At 36.7% G+C, this 23726-nt stretch overlaps 1 protein-coding gene across 4 annotated transcripts in view; it reads right to left on the bottom strand.

Moving 5' to 3' along the window:
* FANCL (FA complementation group L) overlaps positions 1-23225 on the bottom strand; it is a 32456-nt gene extending 9231 nt beyond the window's left edge. The window contains exons 1-7 of one of the 4 annotated variants that reach the window (XM_069787652.1): positions 23070-23225; positions 19925-19983; positions 18894-18954; positions 17838-17894; positions 16029-16126; positions 9278-9392; positions 3948-4016 (exon numbers count right to left, since the gene is read on the bottom strand). In XM_069787652.1, coding sequence (XP_069643753.1) covers positions 3948-4016; positions 9278-9392; positions 16029-16126; positions 17838-17894; positions 18894-18954; positions 19925-19983; positions 23070-23162 — 552 coding nt within the window. In that variant the 5' untranslated portion in view covers positions 23163-23225. The remainder of the gene's footprint in view (positions 1-3947; positions 4017-9277; positions 9393-16028; positions 16127-17837; positions 17895-18893; positions 18955-19924; positions 19984-23069) is intronic. The other 3 variants (XM_069787654.1, XM_069787655.1, XM_069787656.1) reach the window with 3 other exon arrangements.
* Between the last annotated feature and the right edge of the window lie 501 nt (positions 23226-23726).

Raw genomic sequence — 23726 nt, 5'->3', positions numbered from 1 at the left:
CCAACATAGTCCTTTGGACTGAACAGCAATTTCATGTTAATTTGGAGGGCCATGATTCTGTGATCTTCACTTCTGAAAACAGGTGTTTGTAGAGACTGGGTTAAATTGGTTATTTTACAGGAAAACAGACAAGTAAACATATCAACTGTGATGATTCCCCAGAAGTTTTCGAAAACTTTGACCCAAATGTTACCTTTGTGCTGTCAGACTACATGTATCCTCCATCCAGTTCAACAACTGGTAGGAGACAAAGCACTTACTTTGGTCAGTGAAAATCAGGTATTCTGGACCTTTCTGTTCAACCCTCTGCACTCTCGTCTCCATCTCATCACTGGTAGCTCTTCATGCCAACCCCTTCCTTCTTTTTTTACTTTACTCCAACTCAAACACCTTCCCAAGTTCACCCCTATTGCCCATACACTGTTTCCTGCAATTAAAGGATTAAGAAGGAATGGAAAAAAGTCACTCTACTCTTGGTCCTTATTTCTAGAGCCATAGAGGCTGGGAATAAAAAAAAGAAAGTCTTGAGTCTGCTCCTGCCATAAAATCCATGAAGCCTTTCAGTAACTATTAAGAAGTACTACATGGCTATGCTGCCAAATTTCAAACACCTGCTCCAAATCCTCAATGGACTAAACATTAACCAAATAGTAGTAAAAATGTTCTAACTGAGGCAAATACAGCACAATTTATTATTTTTTTTTAAAGATTAAAATGTGATCATTATTCTGAGATTTTTTTTTTGCTAAAATTCTTCCTCACACAACTGCAAAGCCTCCTAATGGAAAAGGTAAAGTAGCCTAAAATGCAGGTGCTGTTACTTGTTTGCCCTTTATGAATTCATAGGTAAAATACAGTTTAATAAAGCAAACAGTTGTTGACTGGAAAAGGGATCACCTGTATCACCTAAATAATTTATGATTCCTTAGATTTGCTTGGGAACTGTTCATTTCTCACAAACAGAACTTTAGCAATTTTCCCCCTCCTTAGCACAAATCAAAATGAGACACAACACTCTGAAATCTTTATAAAGTGTCTTGTCAACCATCTCCATTTTTTCTATTTATAGAGGCATATAAAACTGGTGTCTGTGAAGCTCCTTTGCTAAGAAAAAGCACAATTATGATGCATTTTACTGTGTTTTCATCAAAATAACTGAATAACCTCTTTCATACCACTATACATTCTGAATCTTGTATTACTGTTTCATTGTTGGCTGGCTGCATGACCTCATTAGTCATTAATTTCCACTCTCATGACCTTCATGTAGCCAACCAGGTGGGCAGTGGTCAGTATAGAAACAATACCCTGATGTGAGGGCAGCAGAATATAGATGCAGTGAAACTGCAGACCCATGCTTACAGTGTATGCTAAAATGTGGAGACAGCACATTTATCTGGTTATTTAGAAAAAGAATATAACTGAAATAAGTAGATGTTCTTGCACTTGTCATTGAGAAGCACTCTGCATTTATTTGGCACTTATAACAGTAGCAGCAGCAGCATTGCCCTTGGTGCTGATTTCTTACTACTCTAAAATGTCTCCTCTGAGCCAGAATACACTGGCTGTTGCTGATCATGCTGTGAGACACCTGCACTGGCTACTAGGCTTGTCATGACGCACAAAACCCTACCATCTTCAGCTTGACATTGTGCAAGTTATAATTATTCATCCAAATGAATATGTCAGAGCAGCAGCAGCAGACCTCTCATCAGAGCAAAAGAAAAATACATCAAAACATTATCAACCCAGCAGGAAGACAGGGACCATAAGGAAAATTACCCATTTTTAATATGGATGCCATAAAGCCATGTCTATTATTATACGGAGGGGAGGGGAAAAAAAAAAAAAAAGAAAAGAAAAGAAAAAACCCCACAAAACAACCACGCAACAAACCCTCAAGTTTAAAGTCCATGAGCACTGAAAAGAACCTGAAATAGGCAACAGCACACACAGGGGGGTGAAAAAAAACCATAAAAAATCAATTACCTGAAATTTATTTATATTTTCTTTCATAGGTGTTTAGATTCTAACAGTGCGATTGCATAAATTTAATTAAGCCTTGTTGGTTTTTACATTAAAGATGACCAATAAATATTAAAATTTAAGACCTATCAGTATCAAAATTTCATGTTACTTTACTAGAAAATAGGTATAGCATGGGGGTTTTGCCTTTTAGGAACCAAAACTTTCAACCACTTGAGGACCCGCTAAATTCTGTTACCAGTGGTGTTTCAGTGTTACCTAAGCTTAACCCTTATTTTACCATGGCGTGAAGACTGCTCACTGCAATGATTTCTATACATTTTGAAAATAAACACAATTTACACAACTACTACAGACTTTTTTTTCCAGAAGTGTTAGGTTCATGTCACTCCACAGATAAGGTCAATTTTCAAAAAAGACTACAACTAAAGCATTTCTACCAGCAGAATGCACAGGTTGCTGGTATTTGGTTCAGTATTAAAGCAGGCTATCAGCAGCTAGAATTAGTATCTCATGATTTCAAAACCTGGTCTTCAGTTAAATACAAACATCTATTGTTCATGTTTTCAAATAGTTCATAGGTAATTCTAACTGTAAAAAGATTTTAAAATCTCAAGCATCAGAATGTCATATTTTTAACATTAGATTTTTACTTGGTTGTAGTGTCAATATTAATACATTTGCTCCCATCTTTAACTTGTCAGAGGCTGCTTCATATCATGTTTTTCAAGAACATTTCATTAAAACACAAGGCCAGCTAGTAGCTTTAAAATTACAAACCGTAAACACAGAGAAGTAATGACTGTCAAGGACATTTGAAATGTTGTTAATTTGAGGCATCATAAATTGCAAAACTGTAAAATTAATAAAATACTATTAAAAGTATGTATAAAGTTTGAGGTTAGAAACAGCACTTGAAATCCTGCCTGTAGTATATGGAATCCAGTATAATTTAAGGGAAAAACAGTATCTGTTTAAATTGTTCCAAACCACACCAGAGAATCAAACCCTAAAATTACACGTGAAACTAAATATATTTTTTACTTGCAATGGTCCCTTCTTGCAGTTAGTTCCTCAAGCTCTCATATTAGGGGATTTGAGGGGACACACAGAACCTTGAGCTTTGCAGTCAAAATTATATGCCCGTCCTAAAATCATTCTGATGCAACCTTTCAGCCATGTTCCCTATGTAAATTTAGTACCATAAAGACAGGCTTTATTAATGGGTAGAAATCCTCACAACAGTTAGAATTATGAAATGCAATCATTTATGTAAAATCTATTTTCCTGAATTAAATGGAATTAAACATCAACTATTTTCTAGAGATAATTCAAATTAACTTACATATAAGTGGCCACATTTAAATCCATTTAATCAAGTACACATGCTCTATTAAGGAAAAAAGATACATGAAATAATGCAAGAGACACTAAAAAAAGACAATGGCTTTTGGTTCTTTATATTAACGATATCAGTTAAACTATGAAATTGGAATTCTATTAAGTACTTTTCTGTTGTTCTTTTGATTGTAACTGAAAAGGTTTTGTTATGTTATGAAAACTATATAGGATAACAAACTGGGGGACCGCCTTTTTTAAGTTCTGTCAACTTTAGAGGGTGCTTCTTTTCTATAAGACAATTGTTTCTCACACATATATTTTCCCAATCTCATTCCTAAAGATATTTCAGCTGTAGGAACAGCTTAAGAAAAAAAACAGCCAGTATGAGTGCAAAGCATACAACATGCAAGGTATAGCTATGTGGCAAGGAAAATACTTAAAACACTATCATAAGGAATATAGAGTTCAGTATTATTACATTTACATAAGGATGTATAAAAGTAAAATGCACACAGTGAAAAAAGCTGGAGTTAAAAAATAAAGTCCAACCCCTCATTACCACCTACATATTGTGTAAGTATCTCAGTTATTAAAAAAAGAAGTACAGTACAGCAGTTTACCTGTGGCATCCAAGAAATAGCAAACTGAACAGGAAAATCCACAAGGCAATCTGGTGGTTCTGTTGGATACTGAGGGAGGGAAAGAAAATACAGTTTTTCTTTTCTTTTTTTTTTTTTCAGTTTAAAGTCAGACTAATACTTAGCTGCCAAATTTGATAACGAAATACAAGCATTTCAAGCATCTTGAGAACTTGGCTGTTGGAGGAAACAGTATGTAAAGCATTTTCAGAAATAGTTATGATTGTTAATTATCATTTAAAGAAGAAATCTACATGTAAACAGTTTTTATATATCGTTTTTTTGTAAAGGCAGGAGAATCACAGTTTTCTGTGTTCAGTGTTCACAGATACATTAAAAAAGAACTTAAAACATCAAATATTTAAAAAAAAAATTCTCCTCAATTACCTGTACTGGATAGGAAAGGTTAAAAAAACCCAAACAACCCTTTCATGGGTCAAGAACTAATTTTCATTTAAACTAAAATATTTGCTCTGATTGGCAACATTTTTTGTTTTGAAACTGAAAGTAATCAGTAAGTATATAACTATTTAGAAAGAGATTAATAAACACACACTCCAAATTAAACAACTCCCCACCCCCTGCCCCAAATTAAAAGGTATCAATGAGGAAAAAATAGCTGTATTAAGAAAACTGAAGCTATAAAAGGTTTGATAACTCCAAGCACTCGCTATTCATTACACTAGTAAATCTATTGCTGTTCAGCATCCAATATGAAGTCTGTGGAGAAAAAAAATGGTATTTTCTGAAAAATAAAGTAGCAAAGGAAAGAAACATCTAATTACAAATAAACTATGTCCTTTATAAAAGCACCGATCCAAAATTTTATTCACCTGAGAAGTTGCCTCCTTTAGTCCTATGCAACCTTTCAAATTCTACCAATGATGTCCACAGCAGTTTTATAGAAATTGTATTAGTATTGCATCAACTGCCAAGACAAGAAGATGTTACAGAGAATCTTATCTGGGGAGACATATGAAAAAAAGTCCCAGCTTCCTCACAGAATTAGAGAGCTAAGACAAAGAGGCAAAGTTTAGCTGTGCTGCCTCCCATAACCATTCTCCATCCAAAGTAAACCTCAGACATAGACACTGTCCTTATTTATCAGACATCAATCAATTTATCAGTTTTTTAAATGTGTCTTTATTTTATGTAAAATGTAATTCTACAGTACTTGGTTTCAAACGGTTCTCTATGGCAAAGAGCAAAAAAGAGACACAGCTTCCCTAGAGCATCCATTCTTCACTGCTTGATTTTAATAATAATTTACTGGATTTATGATTTTACAGAAATTTGTTTAAACTTGCTTTTTAATTTCCCTTCATTTGTGGTTTCTGTTAGGCATCCACTTTCTGAAAACAACTCCTATAACTTGAATATCTTGTGCTTTCCCATTTTATCAAATTGGTGGCAGACAAACAGCAGTGAGAGAGCAAGAGAAGTGAAACAACCAGTTTGGACAGGAGGCGGTTACAACTTAGAAATGTATAGCCACAAAAGCTGTTACAGTTTCTTTTATTGTAGCGTTACTGTTCATGTATTGTATTGTAGTGTTAGTGGTTTTGTATTGTAGGTATTATTTTTCATGAAATACTTCAATGCTTGCATAGAAATAAACTTGTTTTCAATGTATAAAAGTACGCCTAGAACAAACTAAGTCAGAACAATTTTTCCGTAGGATTGGTTTTAGGACTACCTCATTTAAATCCCAGCAGCACTAGCCAATTATGTGTTTACTTTCTTGGTAAATAAATTCATTTTATGCAGTATTTTGTAGGATGCCTTTGAACAAGTGCTTGCAAACAGATTCTAACTTTATATTACTTTAAAAAAAAACAAACCAAAAAAAACCTACAGCACATTTTCCCCGCATTTTTTAGTCAAATTTTCTTTAAGAGCACAGTTTTGTACTGTGCACTAGATAATTGCCAAGAACTATGCAACAATGATTCTGTACATATGTACATAATGTTTTTAGACCTTGCAGAATGAAATCCTATATAAAATAAGGTGAATTATTCCCCAGGAGACAGTATTTTAAAATACTATACCAGAGCATATCAATGACATCATATGTTATTACAGTTACCTTCAAATATGTATGTCAGAAACCATCCTATTATTCTTTAAAAAATTTAAGCAATTGTTGAACAAAATATTTATATTGTATTTTTGAGCATGCAGCTAAATTTATCTAGAAAAAGTATTTTCACAACCCTTGCCAAATCATTCAGATGTTTACCAAAGCATCTTGATTACTACATGGTATGCAAATTCTTGCAGTGGCCTATTTGAATTCTCAGATCTGAAATGGCAAGCACCCAACCCACTTCTCATGCAATACAAAATGAAATCTGATAAATAAAATGCAATGTATTTAGTTTCATACTTGCAAAGATGCATGCTTTGTTTTCAGAAAACTTCTCTAGTTATTTATTTAAATTGTGAATGGATAAAGATTTCTAGACCAGGCATTTTCAACCAAATAAATTGGAAAACTATTTCATGAAATGTAATCTGAGCATTAAACAATATATCTTCTTACGAGGTTTAAGCCTAATAATTTACAAAAGTCAAAATTGTGTAGCACGTGATTTGGCTAACATACCTAACTATGATATGACCATTCTCAATTCTTCCAGGTTTGAATTGATCACCCCATTTCCTAGACACTTCTGTTTTGAAAGGACAGTTCCTAACGCAAAGCACATAAAACAAGGATAACAGGTGGAAACATTTGACAGCGCTTTAAGGAAGAGTCCTCAAAATACATCCAAACCGTTAAGAGTGACAGCAAAGGAATATTTAGGTGATTATCTGAATACACATGATAACTTTATGAAAAAGAATTTACTAAATCACTTATTGAAGACCTTCTTCCTGAAAACATTGTCAGCAGGCTCATCAACTCATTTCACTGTATGGCATCCATGAGGGCAAGGCTGAACAAAACCATCTGCCAGAATACAGACAAGAGGCAGCAATATATGCTGGGGAGGAGAGGTTTAGCTCAGATAGTAATCTTAATCAAAGAAACAGCATAACAGAAATAAACATACTTTTATTAAAGCAGGTTATAAAATGAAATCCCTTCAAAAAATACTTCAGCAAAGTCTTTTCAAGTGTATTAGATATGTACATGAAGGAAAATCAAATCCCCATGTCACCAAAACCACGTTTCACATATAAATTTTCTCTTGTGGCAAGTTTAAATGCCAGACATGGTTTAAAAAGGACAAGCAATTGATCCTCCATCATAACAATCACTTGGAGAAAAAAAATAAAAAATTGATGATTACTTGTTGCAATAGACAAGTTGGATAATCTAATCTTTTTATTACACTATATCCTTAGTTTTTAGATGGTGCTCTCTTCTGCTATGAGGAGTCTCAACTTCAGATATTTATTACTATAAAAAAAATACACAAGTTTTTACAAGAACAGAAGAAGGTAATCTTGATTCCCCTCACAGTTCAGTGATAAGTTAAAGCTAAACAGAACCAGCCAATGCGTAAGTGTAATAGTGTTTGAACATGGCAGTTGCTTGGTAAAAATGGGTATTGCACTGTATTTTTTTTCCTGCACTTTTATGCTTCCAAATAGTTAAAATACTTCAGTGGTCATAAAATCAAGAAAAAACTTTGGGGCAACAGGCTGCACTTAATTTCTAGTGTCATACTAAGTATGGGATAGCAGGTCCCTTATAAACAATGACAATACAGTCTGGTTACTCTCTTCGCACATTAAATAGACCATAATTGTACTTCCTGATATATTTTCTCCATTGATGTATTTAATAACAGACTGACTAGCAAATTAATTATGCATTCATTACTCTGTGCAGGTAGGATAGTTTCACTCTTTTTTTTTTAAATCCACTTGTCCTGGTTTCGGCTGGGATAGAGTTAATTGTTTTCCTAGTAGCTGGCATAGTGCTATGTTTTGGGTTCAGTATGAGAAGAATGTTGATAACACTGATGTTTTCAGTTGTTGCTCAGTAGTGTTTAGACTAAGTCAAGGATTTTTCAGCTTCTCATGCTCAATACATAGACTGGGGGGAGTTGACCTGGGGGCGGATTGCTGCTTGGGAACTAACTGGGCATCGGTCAGTGAGTGGTGAGCAATTGCATTGTGCATCACTTGTTTTGTATATTTCAATCCTTTTATTATTATTATTACTGTCATTTTAATATTGTTACTATTATCATCATTATTTTCTTCCTTTGTGTCCTGTTAAACTGTTCTTATCTCAACTCACAAGTTTTACTTTTTTTTGTCTGATTCCCTCTCCCATCCCACTGGGTGGGGGGGAAGTGAGTGAGCAGCTGCATGGTGCTTAGTTGCTGGCTGGGGTTAAACCACAACACCACTTTAGCAACCTCAATTCCCAAAGACTACTTTTTTCACAGGCTCCTTTTTCCCCTCTGAGGTAAAATTAGCTTGTCTTATGTAAAACTAAAATATCCTGGTATCTAAAGGAATATAGGACATCTGCAAAGGAGAAATTTAATCTTACAATACCATGCCCACTCCTCAGCCCTTCAAGATTATTACTCCAGTTGATGGACCAAGGATAGTCCCAAACAACAATGTTTAGACACTTTTGGATATACTTTTTCCCCTGGACTAACTTTTTGAAGACAACAGCTATTACTATACAATTGTCACCATACAGCCTGGATGTTCATAGTTTCTGATAAGAGATTTATGCCTTGAAATGAGAAATTTTATGAAAAACAGTGCAATTTGAGTTCAGTTCTAAGTACCAGGAAGAATTAAAATTTTTCTGCTTCTGCGCACACCATGCATTTGCTTTGCAAGCAATGTCAAAATCAGCCAATTATTTAGACTAAGAAGAAATTTTTTTTAACATAAGGAACTCACTTCTGTAGTCAGTTTTTCATAAATCTTTATCTCTATAGCTTTAAGAGTAAGACTTGCTAAAGAAGAAACCCAACATCCTCTAATTCTTGATATATGCATAGTCTCTGGACTGAGTGATAATGAATGAAAGTCTTCCAGATGGCTTTGTCTGTAATCCAGTAAAATAACTGCAATATCATAAAGTGTTTTTCATGTGATGCACAGTTTCATATGAAGAGATTTTTACATAACCATAATGGAATATTAATTTTAAATATAGTTAAAGTCTGAAAACTCTCTATAAAAAAAATTTCTCACAAACCCCCCCACCGTTGTCTTGCAGAATAGACATACTAACAAACAAACCGACTCTCTAAAATCCTTATGAATTAACAAAAATCCATTTATTTCAAGGAAGCCTTAAAATATTTTCTCCCACATAAATTCACCTTTGCATTTAACTTCAGAGTCATGAGATGCTGTCGACCACAAGAGTCTTCAGCCTTTAGCTTGATTGTGGTAAGACCCGTATCCACATATGCAACTCTGAAACGGAAAAGAAAACTAACAGCATTGTAAATAGTACAGTTTGGAATGTCTGCAATACTCTTATTAGTCTGTTACAATATTAATCAGAGGAAGTCCTATATGCCAACCACTTCTGCTGTTCTAGATTTACTGCTGTTAATACACCAGTCTACTGCTTAATGCAGTCATATATCTTTGGGTTATTTACAATGTGTGTCAAGACTCATGCTGTGGTCAGTGAGCACTGTGTTTCAGTTTTCCATCACTGGAACCTTTGACACACACAGCATGTTCCTGTCAGCCTCTACTTATGTACACATTAAACTTCCTGTCAAATCTTTGATCCATTTCTGCAGTTTCTTACTGTATGAGACTTTTATGCTCTTGATTTGCTTTTCTCTTCAATGAAGTTCTCTTTTATTATCAATACTATTATTGTGGAAAATTCAGCGGATATTGGTTCATATTCCGAAATTGATTTTCTGCAGAAAATAGTAACCAAACAGGTACAAAATGAGTTATTTATGATGATTTGCCTTTGTTTCATGACAGTTTTACACAGTATACATGCACCCAAGCAAGTAGCAAGTACGTACTAAATGTAAATAAGTTTTACAACTTCTGACATAATCACTGACTCTTTGCTTAAGATGTCACTTATTTGTGCTTCCACAACAATGAAGACGAATACAATTGTAAAACACATTGTTCTCTAGAAATATGTTCTGCTGAATAGCTTCAACAACTGCCAAGAAGGTTCAAACTTCTCCATATATTTACCAGTGAACTAGGCATATGGATATTTTGGCATTTTTACTACGTCATTCTTGTGTGAAGATAAAAAGCAGTCCAAGATTATTGTACAACTATCACCTAGACTGATGGAAAGGCCTATCACAGTTCAAAGAAAGCATCTGCTCGCTGGCCTAAGTAACATGGGGTTTTTTAAACCATTAGGTATTAGCCCAGTCACTCAAGCCAGCATGCTGGGAAAAATGGTTCTCCTTCAAGTGAAACTGGCAAGAGAGTTGCAGAAGCCTGTACAAGAAAAAGTAGAGGTACAGCAAAGGGTGTGCACATTCCTAGGAAGGAAGCGAAAAGAAGAAAAGAAAATTATCTATGTAAGTGACATAGCCTCAATATGAGGGAACTGAAAAATACAGTGGTAGTAGGTAGGGAAAGAGATATATTATTTCATGTTTAATACTGATTAACTTTAATGCAATATTAAATAGTCCTACAGATTCCTGGGAGTATTTTGACACTCCTTTTCTCCACAACAGTTGAAAGAAATACAAGTCTTGATAAAAGTGTAATTCAACTGTAGTCAATTAAACTCAATTTATTTAGAAAGAATTAGAGCATTCTTCCTCTAATGGGAAAAAAAAAAAAAATCATTACTCCCGCTTTGTTCCAACTTTACCTCAAAATTATATCACAGAGTTTTATAAAGATAGGAAATTACCTATATCGCACACCTCCACCTACTGTTGCCTGGGGTGGGGAAATCCTAAATCAGCAGCTAAGGCACAGAATGGTTACTGCAATAAAATATATAGCAGTGCCCAAAATAAAGCACAACCAGTGCCCACATCAATGCACTGTGAGGTTAGATAGCAAAAGAGAATGAAAAAATTAAAGGGATACTGTCAAGGCATTTAGGATTTAAAATTATCTGTTCTAACAGTCATCTTGTTTGGACCAGTTCACTCTTGAGGTGTCAGAAAGGTATGGATTATTTAAATTAAAAATCAAACATTTTTGCAGTTCCTTGCTCCTTAGGTGAGAGGGAACAAGATTAAAAAAATTAGGTTTTTTTTTTAGATAACAATGGACATATATATCTTAAAATTTATTTCTGAAATCCTTAAGGGTTCAGTACTTTTACAATTAGTTTAACAACCTGAGAGCCTCTAAAATAAACATACATACATGTGTGCACCTATTTATATATTTAAAATATAAATATATGCACACCATTGTAGTAAAAATAGAAACAATGATTATGTTCAGTCGTATTTGTAAAGAACCTTCACATTCAGTTTTACTGACAGAATGTAAATTAGATAAACTTTAAAAAAAAAAGCATTTGGAAAAGCATTTTAAAAAAAAAGTAAGCATTATTTGCCAATAATGGCTACCTGTTTAATTATGTATTGAGGAATACATCATAAAACGATTTTCAAGTTCTGTCCGTTATTCATTTTTTAACATATTTTTAGTTTTAGAATTCATATTCATGCTGAGCTTGGAAATAACAGGAAAAAAAATGTTAAAAAAATGTAGATCATCACCACTATGAAGCACCCCTACAATCCAGATCAGTCTGGAAATTCTTACAACTTTTATTTAATTTTGACTTCAACAAGTTGCTGCTAGAAGAAGACAACTATTCAAGCTAAGCAACACACCTTTTAAGTAGTATTCATTACAAACCATGTACTTAGAGGTTTTTTTAGTAAAACGTTCTCTTCACTTACAAACTTTTTCACAAACAGGAACTCCAAGGAATAAAAAACTCAGCTGACAAGTGGCATAGAGGGCTGAAGAATGCCCAGAATGAAAATTCATAGCTAGCCTTCCTTCTTCTCAGCAGAATGTAAAAACAGTAAACTGCCTCTGGGGAATGAAGGAGTATTCAATTTTCCATTTAGGATAGAAAAAAGGAACTCAGTAGCTTTGTGGCTACCTGTTCTGTAACACCACTCTACCACACTACTCTTTGGATAAGAAGAGATAAAAGGGTTAGTTCTGTAGGACTGGAGAAAGTTGGACAATGCTGTAAGAGTTGTATGAACTTCTTCCTATGATTGTATCAAATAAGGAATTGTTTACATAGGTGATATTTCAGTTATATAAAACTTCATTTCTCTGTAGGCTCCATCATTTTACAGAAAATAGAAAAAAATGCAATGACCATAAAGATGGAAAACTTCAGTTAAATCTCTGAAGTACTGTAATTCAACATAACACAAATGATTGAGAGCATACGACAAGGCAGGATTCCCTTGGAAATGGAGAAGGCAAAAGGAGAAGATACTTTCTATGAAAAAACTTGGCAAGTATCAAGCAGAAATGCATTGAGACTTCAGAGATCATGACTCACACTATGGACTTAAGAGATACTAGCAACCTTTATGAATCCACATGAGGGTGATAAGAGTCCTACAGATGTTTTATAGTCGATAATTTACCTTCCCAAGACATTGTCATTCAATCAACCAGGAAGATTATGAGGTAGTATTAGAAGAGCCTTTCCTACAGCTTAATACTATTACATGTGTACTCTCTCCCACCTCAGCTGATTAGGTTTGTGCTGGTAATTTTCCATGTTCTTAAAATGAGGAAGTATCCTTCTTTGAACTCCTCAGCTGTTAGGACAGCACTTAGTGTTGCCAATTTGGTACAATTTCAACCTGTTGAACTGTGACTTTTGTGTACAAGTATTTGAATATGAAAGCATATTCACCCTCCTCCATACCTAAATTAGGTCAAAGAATCAACTTTTCTGTATCACAGAGAAAGTGATTATATCTAATCACAGCAGCCTGCACATTTGCAATCTTCATTACAGTTTGTACTTTCAGTGGTTTAGGAGGAAACAGGTGTAAGATCATTGCAGACAATGTCTTCAATTTGTTTCTGAGAAACTTCACATATTCCTTAGATGAAAGCCATTAGAACACACTAAATTTGTGCCATACCTGAGAGCTTCTTAACTCACTCCAGAGGTCAAGCAACCATAGCCTATTGCTTTAGATTCTCTTTCAAACAAAATATCCTTCAGCTTTTCAGTTGGATTTGGAGGCAGTCAGCTTCCAGCATGACCCCAAACTCACTAGGAAAAACTAAATCTAGGGTCTACAACAAGCCAGTTCTTTTCTAAGAAAAATCCTGATAAGTAAAGCTGGAGGCTTCTCAAGGTGTGAGCAGTGTTTGATCCTTACTGCCAGTACTAAATGCAGGCTTAGTTTTGTGCTGAAAGACCACACCAGGATGTTTTTAACTAACATGCAAATACACATGACCTGCAACACAAAATCAGTCTAGGTTAAGAGGCCTTCTTAGTAGTTCATTATACTGTTAAAAGCACACTAGAATTAGAGGTGTAACTTACCAACGTACTTCAAATCACCTCTTTAGGTAATTATCCTTCCAACTCACAGTAAACCAGGTATGATCCTCTTATGTACAGACTAGCCCTTTGATTAATGATTGACTTCCCCAACCAAAAAAACCCAATCAAATAGAGACTTTATCTGTAACATAAGTCAATCAAGAGGTGTATGTTTAGTGACTTACATGACTACACTGGACAAAAGCACAGAGTAAGTTGTGTGTCTACATGAAGACCACATCTTTGCCTAGAAACTAGGTCAAATTCTGCCCTAGAAGCATGCTCTCTGACAAAACACTGATGTGCTTTTTAATAATAAACCACTGGATGTTTTGTATGTACAGCAAGTCAGAAGAAATAGCAGTTTTGAGATAAGCTACTAAACTGTATTTTCTAAGTTTATTTTTAGTATATTTAGCAATATACTGTATTTATATATCCAATTATAAATATAGTACATGTTATATTTATATTTATAAAGTATATTTATTGTGTGTCAGTGTCTATTTTGCTGGCATGGGCTTTTTTAAGGTTTTGCTTTTTTTTTTTTTTTTTTTTCATTTGGGAGAGCAGGCATGATTCAAAATTTATTTCCCATGTATTTAGGAAATTTTAACTAATATTCTCAGACCTGATTCTGAGAAATTTGAATAGAGAATGTCATCAGCTGGCACAATGACATACTTAATAATAGAAATCACCGAAAAAACTTCAGCTGATTTAACAAAGATATTTTAAATCTTTAAATAAAAGTGGGCCTTCAAAGCAAATTCCTACTTAATGTTAATCACATATTATTTATTTATATATAAATCAGGTGAGAAAACTCAAAACTGTGATTAAACCCAAGGCTTCTTTATTTCATTTAGCAAAATAAACACTTGTTAAAGTTAACTTACCATCCAAGACTAAGATAAAAGTAGATTTGTCATGTTGAAAATCACAAACGTAGACTTTTTTCTTTTAACTTTCACTTTACTGTAATTAAGAAGTAGCTTTTCATTCAGAACTCTTCAACATCCTACAAAATCTTTCACCTTAACCCCTTGAAAGAAGGCACTGTGAGATTAATTGCATATTATTAGTTAAAGACAGCCTTCAAATATATTTCCTTAATGCCTCCCTACACAGAAACAACTACCTTCAACACCACAGAGATCTCCTGGAGGTTCTAAGGGAAAGGATAGAAATCAGTCCATTCCAGGCTCTCTTCTGGAGAAGTAAAAGACTTGGTATCAGAGAACTTGCCAGTGGTGGCACATGTGATGGCAGTTAAAGCCTTTCAAGTAAAAGTCTGCAAAACAGGAAGCTTTGCAGATTTCTGAAAAATTTCCACACGGACCTCATGCACTTGATCACAACTGTGTGTTCCTTCAGGTTTCTGTATGACGTAGGAGAACAACCTTGTTTTCTTCTGCAGGAGGATGAAATTAAATTTGTTGTATGAGCTCATCTGAGAGTATATGGGACTGAATAATACAATCTGTTTGCACTCATTCAGACCCTAATGAGAAGGCACCCAGAGGCAGCTATGTGTCTATTTGATTCCTCAACAAAGTCAAATATCCTTTGCTAATGTGACATTCTTTCTCATGGTATTAAACCATCCATTTTAGTTGGGGTGAAAAGATTCATTTCTAGTTCTCCTTCCCCCAGAAAAAGACCTGAACTGTCACATCTTGTTCCACAGATACTCAATTTGTAGTACAGCACATACATGAAACCATGTTCTTGGATGCACTAAGCCTCTGTCCTCAGGTGACAGTTTACACTTGTGCAGTAACCAACGTTTTTCCCACATGGAAATGCCCCCCTGCTACCCCAAATATGATCTGCTTGCACAGTTTTTGGAGACTAATTAATGCTTTTCAATAGCCCTCATTGCTGTTTGAGCCCATCTGGGTAGCAAAAAATATATACACATTTCTCTCTGTGGGTGTTACAAAGAGCTGGCTGTTTTGAAGTCCTGGATTTACAGCTTTCCAAATTCTCCCCTCCACTCACATTTCTTTTTTTTGTAGATTTACTTTTTTGTGGATTAACCATGTTATTCCTTTGTCTAAGGAGATCCTTGTGCTATGAAGAGAAAGATAGAACTGTTCTTTAAAAATAATTACTCTAAGTCTAAAAAATGTATGAGCTGTTTTTATGAAAGCATAAAGGTACATGATGATCAACCATAGCATATGGGAATAGTTGAAAAAAACTATACAAAGCAGGAAAAAGAAAGAAGAAAAAGGAGAACTGTTAGCAGTTGTATTAAATATGTTTACTATGCCAAGAGTTTATAGGTCAAAGAAGAATTGATTTCTTAGTAGTAGCAGCATCTCACCTTTCAGCTCAGTTATTTGAGACTGTAAGTATACCTTCAGTTGATACAGGTTTGTTGGGGTTTTTTTGCGTTAAAAACAAAGCAGCCGAGTTTTTAAAGCAAAACCAGTTTTTGAACAGGATAAATTAACAGAACAAGTATATTTGATATGTTCAACTCACAAATATAAAAGAAGAACAGATATTCTAAAGATAATGCCTATTAAGAAATAAAATAAACATACTTATTCCAACCCAGTATTTCTAGATCTCTGACAAGACAGGAGTAGTATTCTGGTGGCCGTGGTATATGCAGGTCTTGTGTATTCTTTAAAGCAATTTCCTGTTTAAAAGAACATTAAAAACATCATTAAGAGAGATTTCAATATTTTTGCATCTATTTAGTCATGTGACTTTCGCAATTCATTCAAAAATATTAAGCTTATGTAAAATTAACTGTACACTGCATTTGTTTTGTTATAGCCTCCAGCTAAAGCAGACAAAGAAGCTGTTTGGTAAATTACTTCAGATACTGGTAATGAAAACATCTGCAATTTAAAAAAACCCCACAGATGTTGACAACATAGTCTTCAGATGCAAATATCAAATGTGCCTCTTTTTCAGCTAATAAATTTGAAGTCAAGCATCTTGACTGAAAGAACATTGCAAAAAAAGTTCTATTAAGCCCACAGCTGTCTCGTGGGCTCCACAGCCACAAAAGACGACACATATATGAAATTCCCCATATTATTTTTAAGTAGCTATATACAACTTTATATAGCAATTAAAAAAAAAAGTCAGTTTCTCAGTTTTAACATCATAGGATCCCAGAGAGTAAGTTTTGATACAGACACTCATCAAGTATGTCATGATGCCTCAAGAAGAAATTTTTATCAAAAAAGTAATGCCACATCACAAAGAAAAACAAAACCAAACTACATGTTCCACATTTGTGTTGTGCTACTTGTTCTTTAAAAGTGTACTTAAGTTAAAATTATGCTTACAGGGCAAATAAATAATAACATTTATAATAAAATTATTAATAATTTAAAATAAATTTAAATAAATGACATAATAAATAGAATTAATAATAAAATCAGTGTAACAATCATTTCTGCTCAGTTCTCCCACAGCATCTTCTGTTGTTTTTACTATCTGCACTGAGGATCACTATTTTACTATTTTGAATGCATTATACTTTCATTGCATTCTCATTTTCTGAGTGCTTGTGTATCCAGGCAAATAGATTGGAATAACTATTGTGAAATGTTCCAAAATAGCCACATGTAGACATTCTTTATTCAGTCCTATTCCAAGCACCTTTGCCTGCTTTAGTGGAATCCAGTTTGGCAGGGATTGAACCAATACTGAGGAAAGGCATTCCCAGTATAGAGCAGTAGCGTAATACCAGGGGGGGTATTTTTGTTGTTGTTTTGAAGAATACTTACTGTGTTTTATTTCTAAGTTAAGTAGGTTGTATGCCAGTATTCTTTACCAAGAACACTCATAGGATAATGTTTTACTAACAGACAAGAAACTGTCAGTTTCATGTTGTTAACTAAAGATTTTGCTACTCTTCAGTCCCAGATTAGAAAAAAACTTAAAAAAAAAATAAACAAGTCTCTGAACTATAAAAAAAAAAGTGTTCTGCATTTATTGGTCAAGTTGTCACACAGGTGGAAGCACCTTCAGCAATCCACTGACTGTATAATCTTTTGTGTGATTATAAGCCTTCTTTACTATCTGGACAATACCAGATAGTAAATAGAAATAGAAATTCCAAGAAAATCACTGTAAAGAGGATGGCTCTATACTGAGATCCCTTGCCAGGATTTTAATTTTTTCTATAACACTTCAATTTCCAGAGAGTACAGTCACTTAAAATCCTAAAGGATATTTATACAAATATTACATGAACAGCATACATACAAAATCACCTCTTCTTAAAGAAAACCATAAATTCATCCACCAAACAGTAAACTGTAAAAAACCTAAAAGTGAAGCCCAAAGCTATAAGAAGATCCCATCTCCCACATATATATTCTGTCACTTACCAAAATAGTTTTCAGCTCCACCATAAAACTGACAAGATCTGGACAGCTGTGTAACCTCTGGAGAGAACACAGTATCAGTTCCTTTTCTTAAACTCATAACTTTTACTGGTAAACAATTTCAGTCTATCTATTTTTCTAGTTTTGTCAAACCAACTAACGTAAAAAACCCCAACTGCATACCACATGTTTAAATATTTCTATCACAGAACACATCTCCCAAAGTACAGGAAACTTTACTGAAAATTAACCATCACCTTCATCACATCATGTCACATTACACATTTATATAGTTTACAAAGACTTTACACTTTATGTATTTATGAACACTTTAGTCTTCACCAATGAGAACAGAAGCTTTAGAATCACTCAAAAACGTTTCTTAGTTCGTTACATTTCCTTCAGGAACTCTCCAGACCCGTCTGCTTTTAGATGCTGTACATGATTAAGGATCCCTGTCTATCTTCAGGTGTGGTACATGTTTACACTTCTGTTTCCTCAGCTCTGTATCTCTGGTTACTCAAAACCCTTGGAGTGCCCAGTCCGTGAGATACAGTGCCTCAACTAGCAGGTGTGGCAAAGATGCCTTCTTAGAAGCAAAATACTCTTTGTGACTGCAGGGCTGTTGTACCCTTGCTCCAAAGTTCTTTCTGGATAGGGAGGTTTAACTTAGATTCCTTGACTGTCTACAACACAGAATGAGCTAGATCCATCAATAATTAATGTGAATTCTCTTCTTTGCATTATGAACAGTTTGTAAAAATTAAATATATAAAAAAGGAAGAAAAAGGAAAAACAAAATCTGTTTCTGAGAGATTAAATTCCAGTAAAATGTCAGTAGACATTTATTAAAAATTGTTCCATCTCAATCTTCAAAAAAATAAAATAATTTACTAAGTTCTATCCCTCTTTCTAGATTGACCTGCAAATCCTCAAGCATTTCAAAATAAATCTTGCCTATACAATGAGAGTTCTTTAACACTTTTAGAATAGGTGTACAAGAGTCTCAGAATTATTATAAATATACATTAAACAGAAACGGTTTTAAAAGTTGTATACCTGCTTTAAAATATGCTGATATCCATGCAGTATCTTCTTTAGGTGCCAGCTACACTCTATCCTAGACAAATAGTATTTTATATAAATTTTAAATTCACAGACATGATTTTTAGAAGAGATCAGAAAGTCTGCTACACAATAACATAAGTTTTTCTTTAAAAAAATGAAGTAAACAATACTTCAGTTTGAGTTTCATATTCGAAGTTATTTAAAACTTTCAAATGTCACTATCCCAAAGCCTATTAAAAATTAAGCATTTACCTACAAAAGCCTGTTCTTTGCCGAAGACAACAACATAATTCTTGCAAGCTAATATGACTTCATAAAATATACCAATATTTAAAAATGATATCCTGAAAATGTCAAAGTTACCTATAATGCAATTTTAAGTATCCAACCTAGAAAGTAATAAAGCTATCGAATACCGCATCTGTTCACAGTTCAGAGCAGACTGGCCTAGGCAAAAGTACAGAATACAATGTTAAGGACTAATCCATGTATGTGTGCATACACACAATACACCCCCCCACCCCCAAATTACTATGATAAACACTCACAGTATTAAGAACTGAGTTTTTAAAGAAAAGTAACGCAAATTAATATGTATTAACAGGAAAGAGAAAATGAAGTTAAAAGAACTATGCTAACCATCAAGTACATAATTGCTTAAATTTACAACTTTGCACCAAATTTTCTGTTTCCCAAATGGTGACATATAAATAATCTGATTTAAATGAACATATTTTTTTCCCAAGTACATTGATTTATATATAAATACAACCAATTAATTACAACAGGTTTCCAAGTTAATTAACAACAAAATATTTTGATATAGGCAATGTTTATTGTCAGTGTTTATTAACACTGATGCTGTACAATTTTGCTGCAAGGTTAAGCTGAAACCAGTAAGAATTAATTACCAACACTGATAATGGAAAAAAGAATAATTCATATGCATATCCATCATTGATTTTATCACAATAAACTCTTGTTACATACACTTACAAATTGCTTTCATAAAACTATCTTACCTTGCATTTTTCAGTTGAAAATCCATTGGTAACAGTATCCTGATATGGAAGTCTCTACCCTTGAAAATAAACATTTAGTTAATAGGAAGGTCAGCAAAGAAAAATATTACACACTTGTGGGAAGCATTCTCCATAAGATCAGCTTCTAAGAAAGAAAGTTTGTCTTCTCTGACTTTCAGGAATATTATTCAGCATTTCTTTATTTAGGAGAAAGCAGCATGAGTGACAGGTAGAAATAAGCTGATTTTAATTCTTAAGTTGAAATACTCTTGACCTCTAACTCACAGAATTCAGTAAAAACACTTCAGTGCACATTTCATAAAGACAAAAATAACACCTTTCAGAAGAAAAATAAACATTATCCAAATCTGAACAAAACCAAGAAATATAATTTAACCCAGGTCATGATGAAGTACATGAAAGTCTGTCTTCAACTCAAGAAAAAGTCAAACCTGACTCTTATGATAAAAGCACTACACTGAAAAGGAACTTGGGCACTCATCCACAACACATTTCAGCAAGGTTTTAGGAACTGTAAACAAAAACAATCCCAAGTACATTAATGTAATTTTTCTTCCTGTTAGTGCAATCCATATGGGGCAGTTCCTAAATGCCCTACTTATATTTTCAATTATTGTCCCTATTTGTGATCCTCCTTCTACTTTCTTAAGGGATGACCAAAATAAAACTGAAATAAAGAAGGTTTGCGAGCAGGTTTAATTCCTCCCTGAACTGAAGAGAGCGGTTAACTCCTCTCACAATTTTTATTCCAGAGCAGCATACCTTGAATTAAGTCCACGAATTCTGAAATTCCTTCAGCAGGAAGTTAAGAACAAACCCAGGTTTCCTCCTGTGATTAGATGACTGATACAGTGGATGCTTTATCTCAATTTCAGAAAGGCCTTTAATACTGTTTCCCATAACATTCTCATAGACAAATTGAAGAAGGATGAACTGGATAAGCTGACAGTGAGGTGGACTGAAAACCCACAGAACAGCTGGGCTCAAAGGGTTGTGACCAGCAGGACAAAGTCCAGCAGGAAGGCCCCCGACTAACTGCACACCAGGGGTCAGTCCTGGGGCCAACACTATTTGACCTTCACTAGTGACCTGGATGATGGGACAGGATACACCCTCGCTCAGCAAGTTGGCAGAGGATACAAAACTGGGAGGAGTGGTTGATAGACCGTGTGATTGTGCTACCATTCAGAGGGACCTCAACAGGCTGAGGAAATGGGCTGACAGGAAACTCAAGAAAGGAAAGTGCAAAGTCTTGCACCGGGAGAGGATTCAGCCCATGCACCAGCACCTGCTGGTGACTGACCAGCTAGAGAGCACCTCTGCAGAAAAGGACCTGGTGGTCCTCATGGATATGACATTGACCCTAAGCCAGCAATGCACCCTTGCAGCAAAGAAGGCCAAGAGCCTTGTGTGCTGCATTAGGCAAAGCATTTCCAACAGGTCAAGGTGGTGATCCTTCCCCTCTGGTCAGCACTGGTGAGGCACACCAGGAGTGCTGGGTCCCCAGTATAAGAAAGGCATGAACATACTGGAGTTAGTCCAGTGAAGAGCTATGAAGCTGACTAAGAGCTTAAAGCATTTCTCATACGAGGAGAGACTGAGGGAGCTCAACTGGTCAGCCTGGAGAAAAGAAGGCTCAGGGGACACCTTGCCAGCGTGTACAAATATCTGATGGAGGACAACTAGAGAAGGTATAGCCAGACTCTGAGCGACACACTGCCAGGATGAGAGGCAATGGGTACAAGTTGAAACACAGGAAATTTCACCTAAATGCAATGAAAAAAACTCAGTGAGGGTAGTCAAACAATGGAACAGGCTGCCCCAGACGTCATGTGGTCTCCATGCTTGGAGATATTAAAAAACAGACTGGACATGGTCTAGAGCAACCTGCTCCAGCTGACCCTGCTAGAGGACCTCCAGAGGTTCCTTTCAACCTCATTGTTTCTGTGATGCTCACGGGCAAAAACAAGATACCCATTTCAGAGCTGAATATAGCCCACTGGCACAACAGTTGCTTCCAAACTCCTCCAAAGCTGATGTTTACTGGACGCTTAAATTAAGCGCATAACCTCAGACTTTGCTACATTATGGCCTTAGCCCTAATCAAAAAATCACATCCGAGGATAGATGTTCACACTTGCATCTTAACCTTCCCATTATTTCCAGGATGCGTTCTAACACACAGGGCGTTTCAAAAGTTGCAGCTTTGAGAGTAATGCAAATATAAACACATGCTTGCACATGTCTTGTGAAAGTTGAATACAAGAGTCACCAAACACCTTCCTGAATTTTGACTGCAAAACTACATTTCTGAAAATGCAAAATGTCTTTTGACTTTTACTTATTTTTATAGGTAGAAAATCCCACGCTATTTCTAAATGAAAATACACCTGCTAAGAGCTGTTTCTGCGACCTGTATGCACGCGCCTGCGTGATATTTTAATGAGCCATGGCTGTAGCGTCACCGCTCTGATGGCAAAGTTGGCTTAAGAGCATCCACTCTCAACCTGTCTTGAGGTGCTGTTCTTCTCCCGGCACTGCAATTTACCAGATCCTCAGAGAGATGATGCAGCTACTTAAGCTGAAACCTCACAAACACGGTAAGTGAAAGGAAAATACCCACCATTAGTCATTCGCTTCAACCTTTACCCTAGGCCAAGAGTGCAGGCACATCAAATCTGCCCCCCCCCCCCCAAAAACATTCGCCAGCACAAGTCCAGCCCACAAGCCAGCAGCGAGACCGCGCCGCCAAAAGAAGAGCAATTCCGCGGGCACAAACAGCGCAAACCCGCGGGATCGCGGCCTGGGCGCCTCTCCACAGCCCCCTCACGGCACACGGCAGGGAACCGGGCGCAGGAAGGCGGCGCGAGCCGAGGTGCCCCGCTACGACGTCCGTCCCGTCGTCCCCCCCCAGCCCCGGCGGCTCCTGCTTCACAAACCCGGCGGCTCCGCGCTCGGCCGGGAAGCCGCCGGCCCGGCAAAGGGGCGAGGCGGGAAGCGCCCCCGCCCCCGCCCGGCTGACGGGGCTGCCCGCCAGCGCAGGCCTTGGAGAGAGCGGGAGCGGGGGGGGGAGGCTGACGCGGTGTAACGGCCGCCGACCAAGCGGCGGCGCGGGCTCCGGTACCTGCGCGGTGACGAAGCCCTCGTAGGCCGTCCCCTCCCGGTTCTGAGGCAGCAGCAGCGGGCACTGGCGGAGCAAGGCCCCCGAGCCCGCCATGCCGCGCCGCTCCTTCCCTCCCGCCCGGCACGGCCGTTCGAATCCGACGCGCCGCCGGGTGAGGCCCCGCCCCCGGCGGCAGACGGCGCACGCGCCTGAGGGGGAGGGAGGGGCGCGTGCCGACCGTTCGCGGAGGGGGGCGGTCCCGCGGAGGCGCCCGCGGCGAGGAGCAGCCGCCAGAGCTGTGGGGGCGCGCGGCTTCCCGGGAGGCGAGCCGGGCCGCCCGCCAGCCCCGGGGCTTCCTCGCGCTTTAGCGCGTCCTGAGGGCACGAGCGCCCGGGGCTAAGGAGAACCGTCGAGCGAGGCTCTTAGTGCGCAGCCGGCTGCGCCAGCAGGTTGAAGTGCCACCCGAAGCAAGGCAAGGGTTTACTTCTGGCTCGATTCGTGCCTTGCTTTTCTAGGAGTCATATAATGTTTCCTGCCGCAACACATTCGGGGTGATAAAAGCTCTTCTGCCCTCTCAGGCAGCTGTTGGGATAAAAACCTTCCTCGCTTTCCTGGGTGCCCTGCCACTAGGGCCTGACAGCCCCTGTGTTTGGGAAAGCCTGAGGAAAGAGGCTTAAA

This window comes from Haliaeetus albicilla, chromosome 7, assembly GCF_947461875.1.
Source record: "Haliaeetus albicilla chromosome 7, bHalAlb1.1, whole genome shotgun sequence".
NCBI lineage: Eukaryota > Metazoa > Chordata > Aves > Accipitriformes > Accipitridae > Haliaeetus > Haliaeetus albicilla.
Note: the sequence above shows the minus strand (reverse complement) of the source record. Positions and strands in the feature narration are given on the sequence as shown.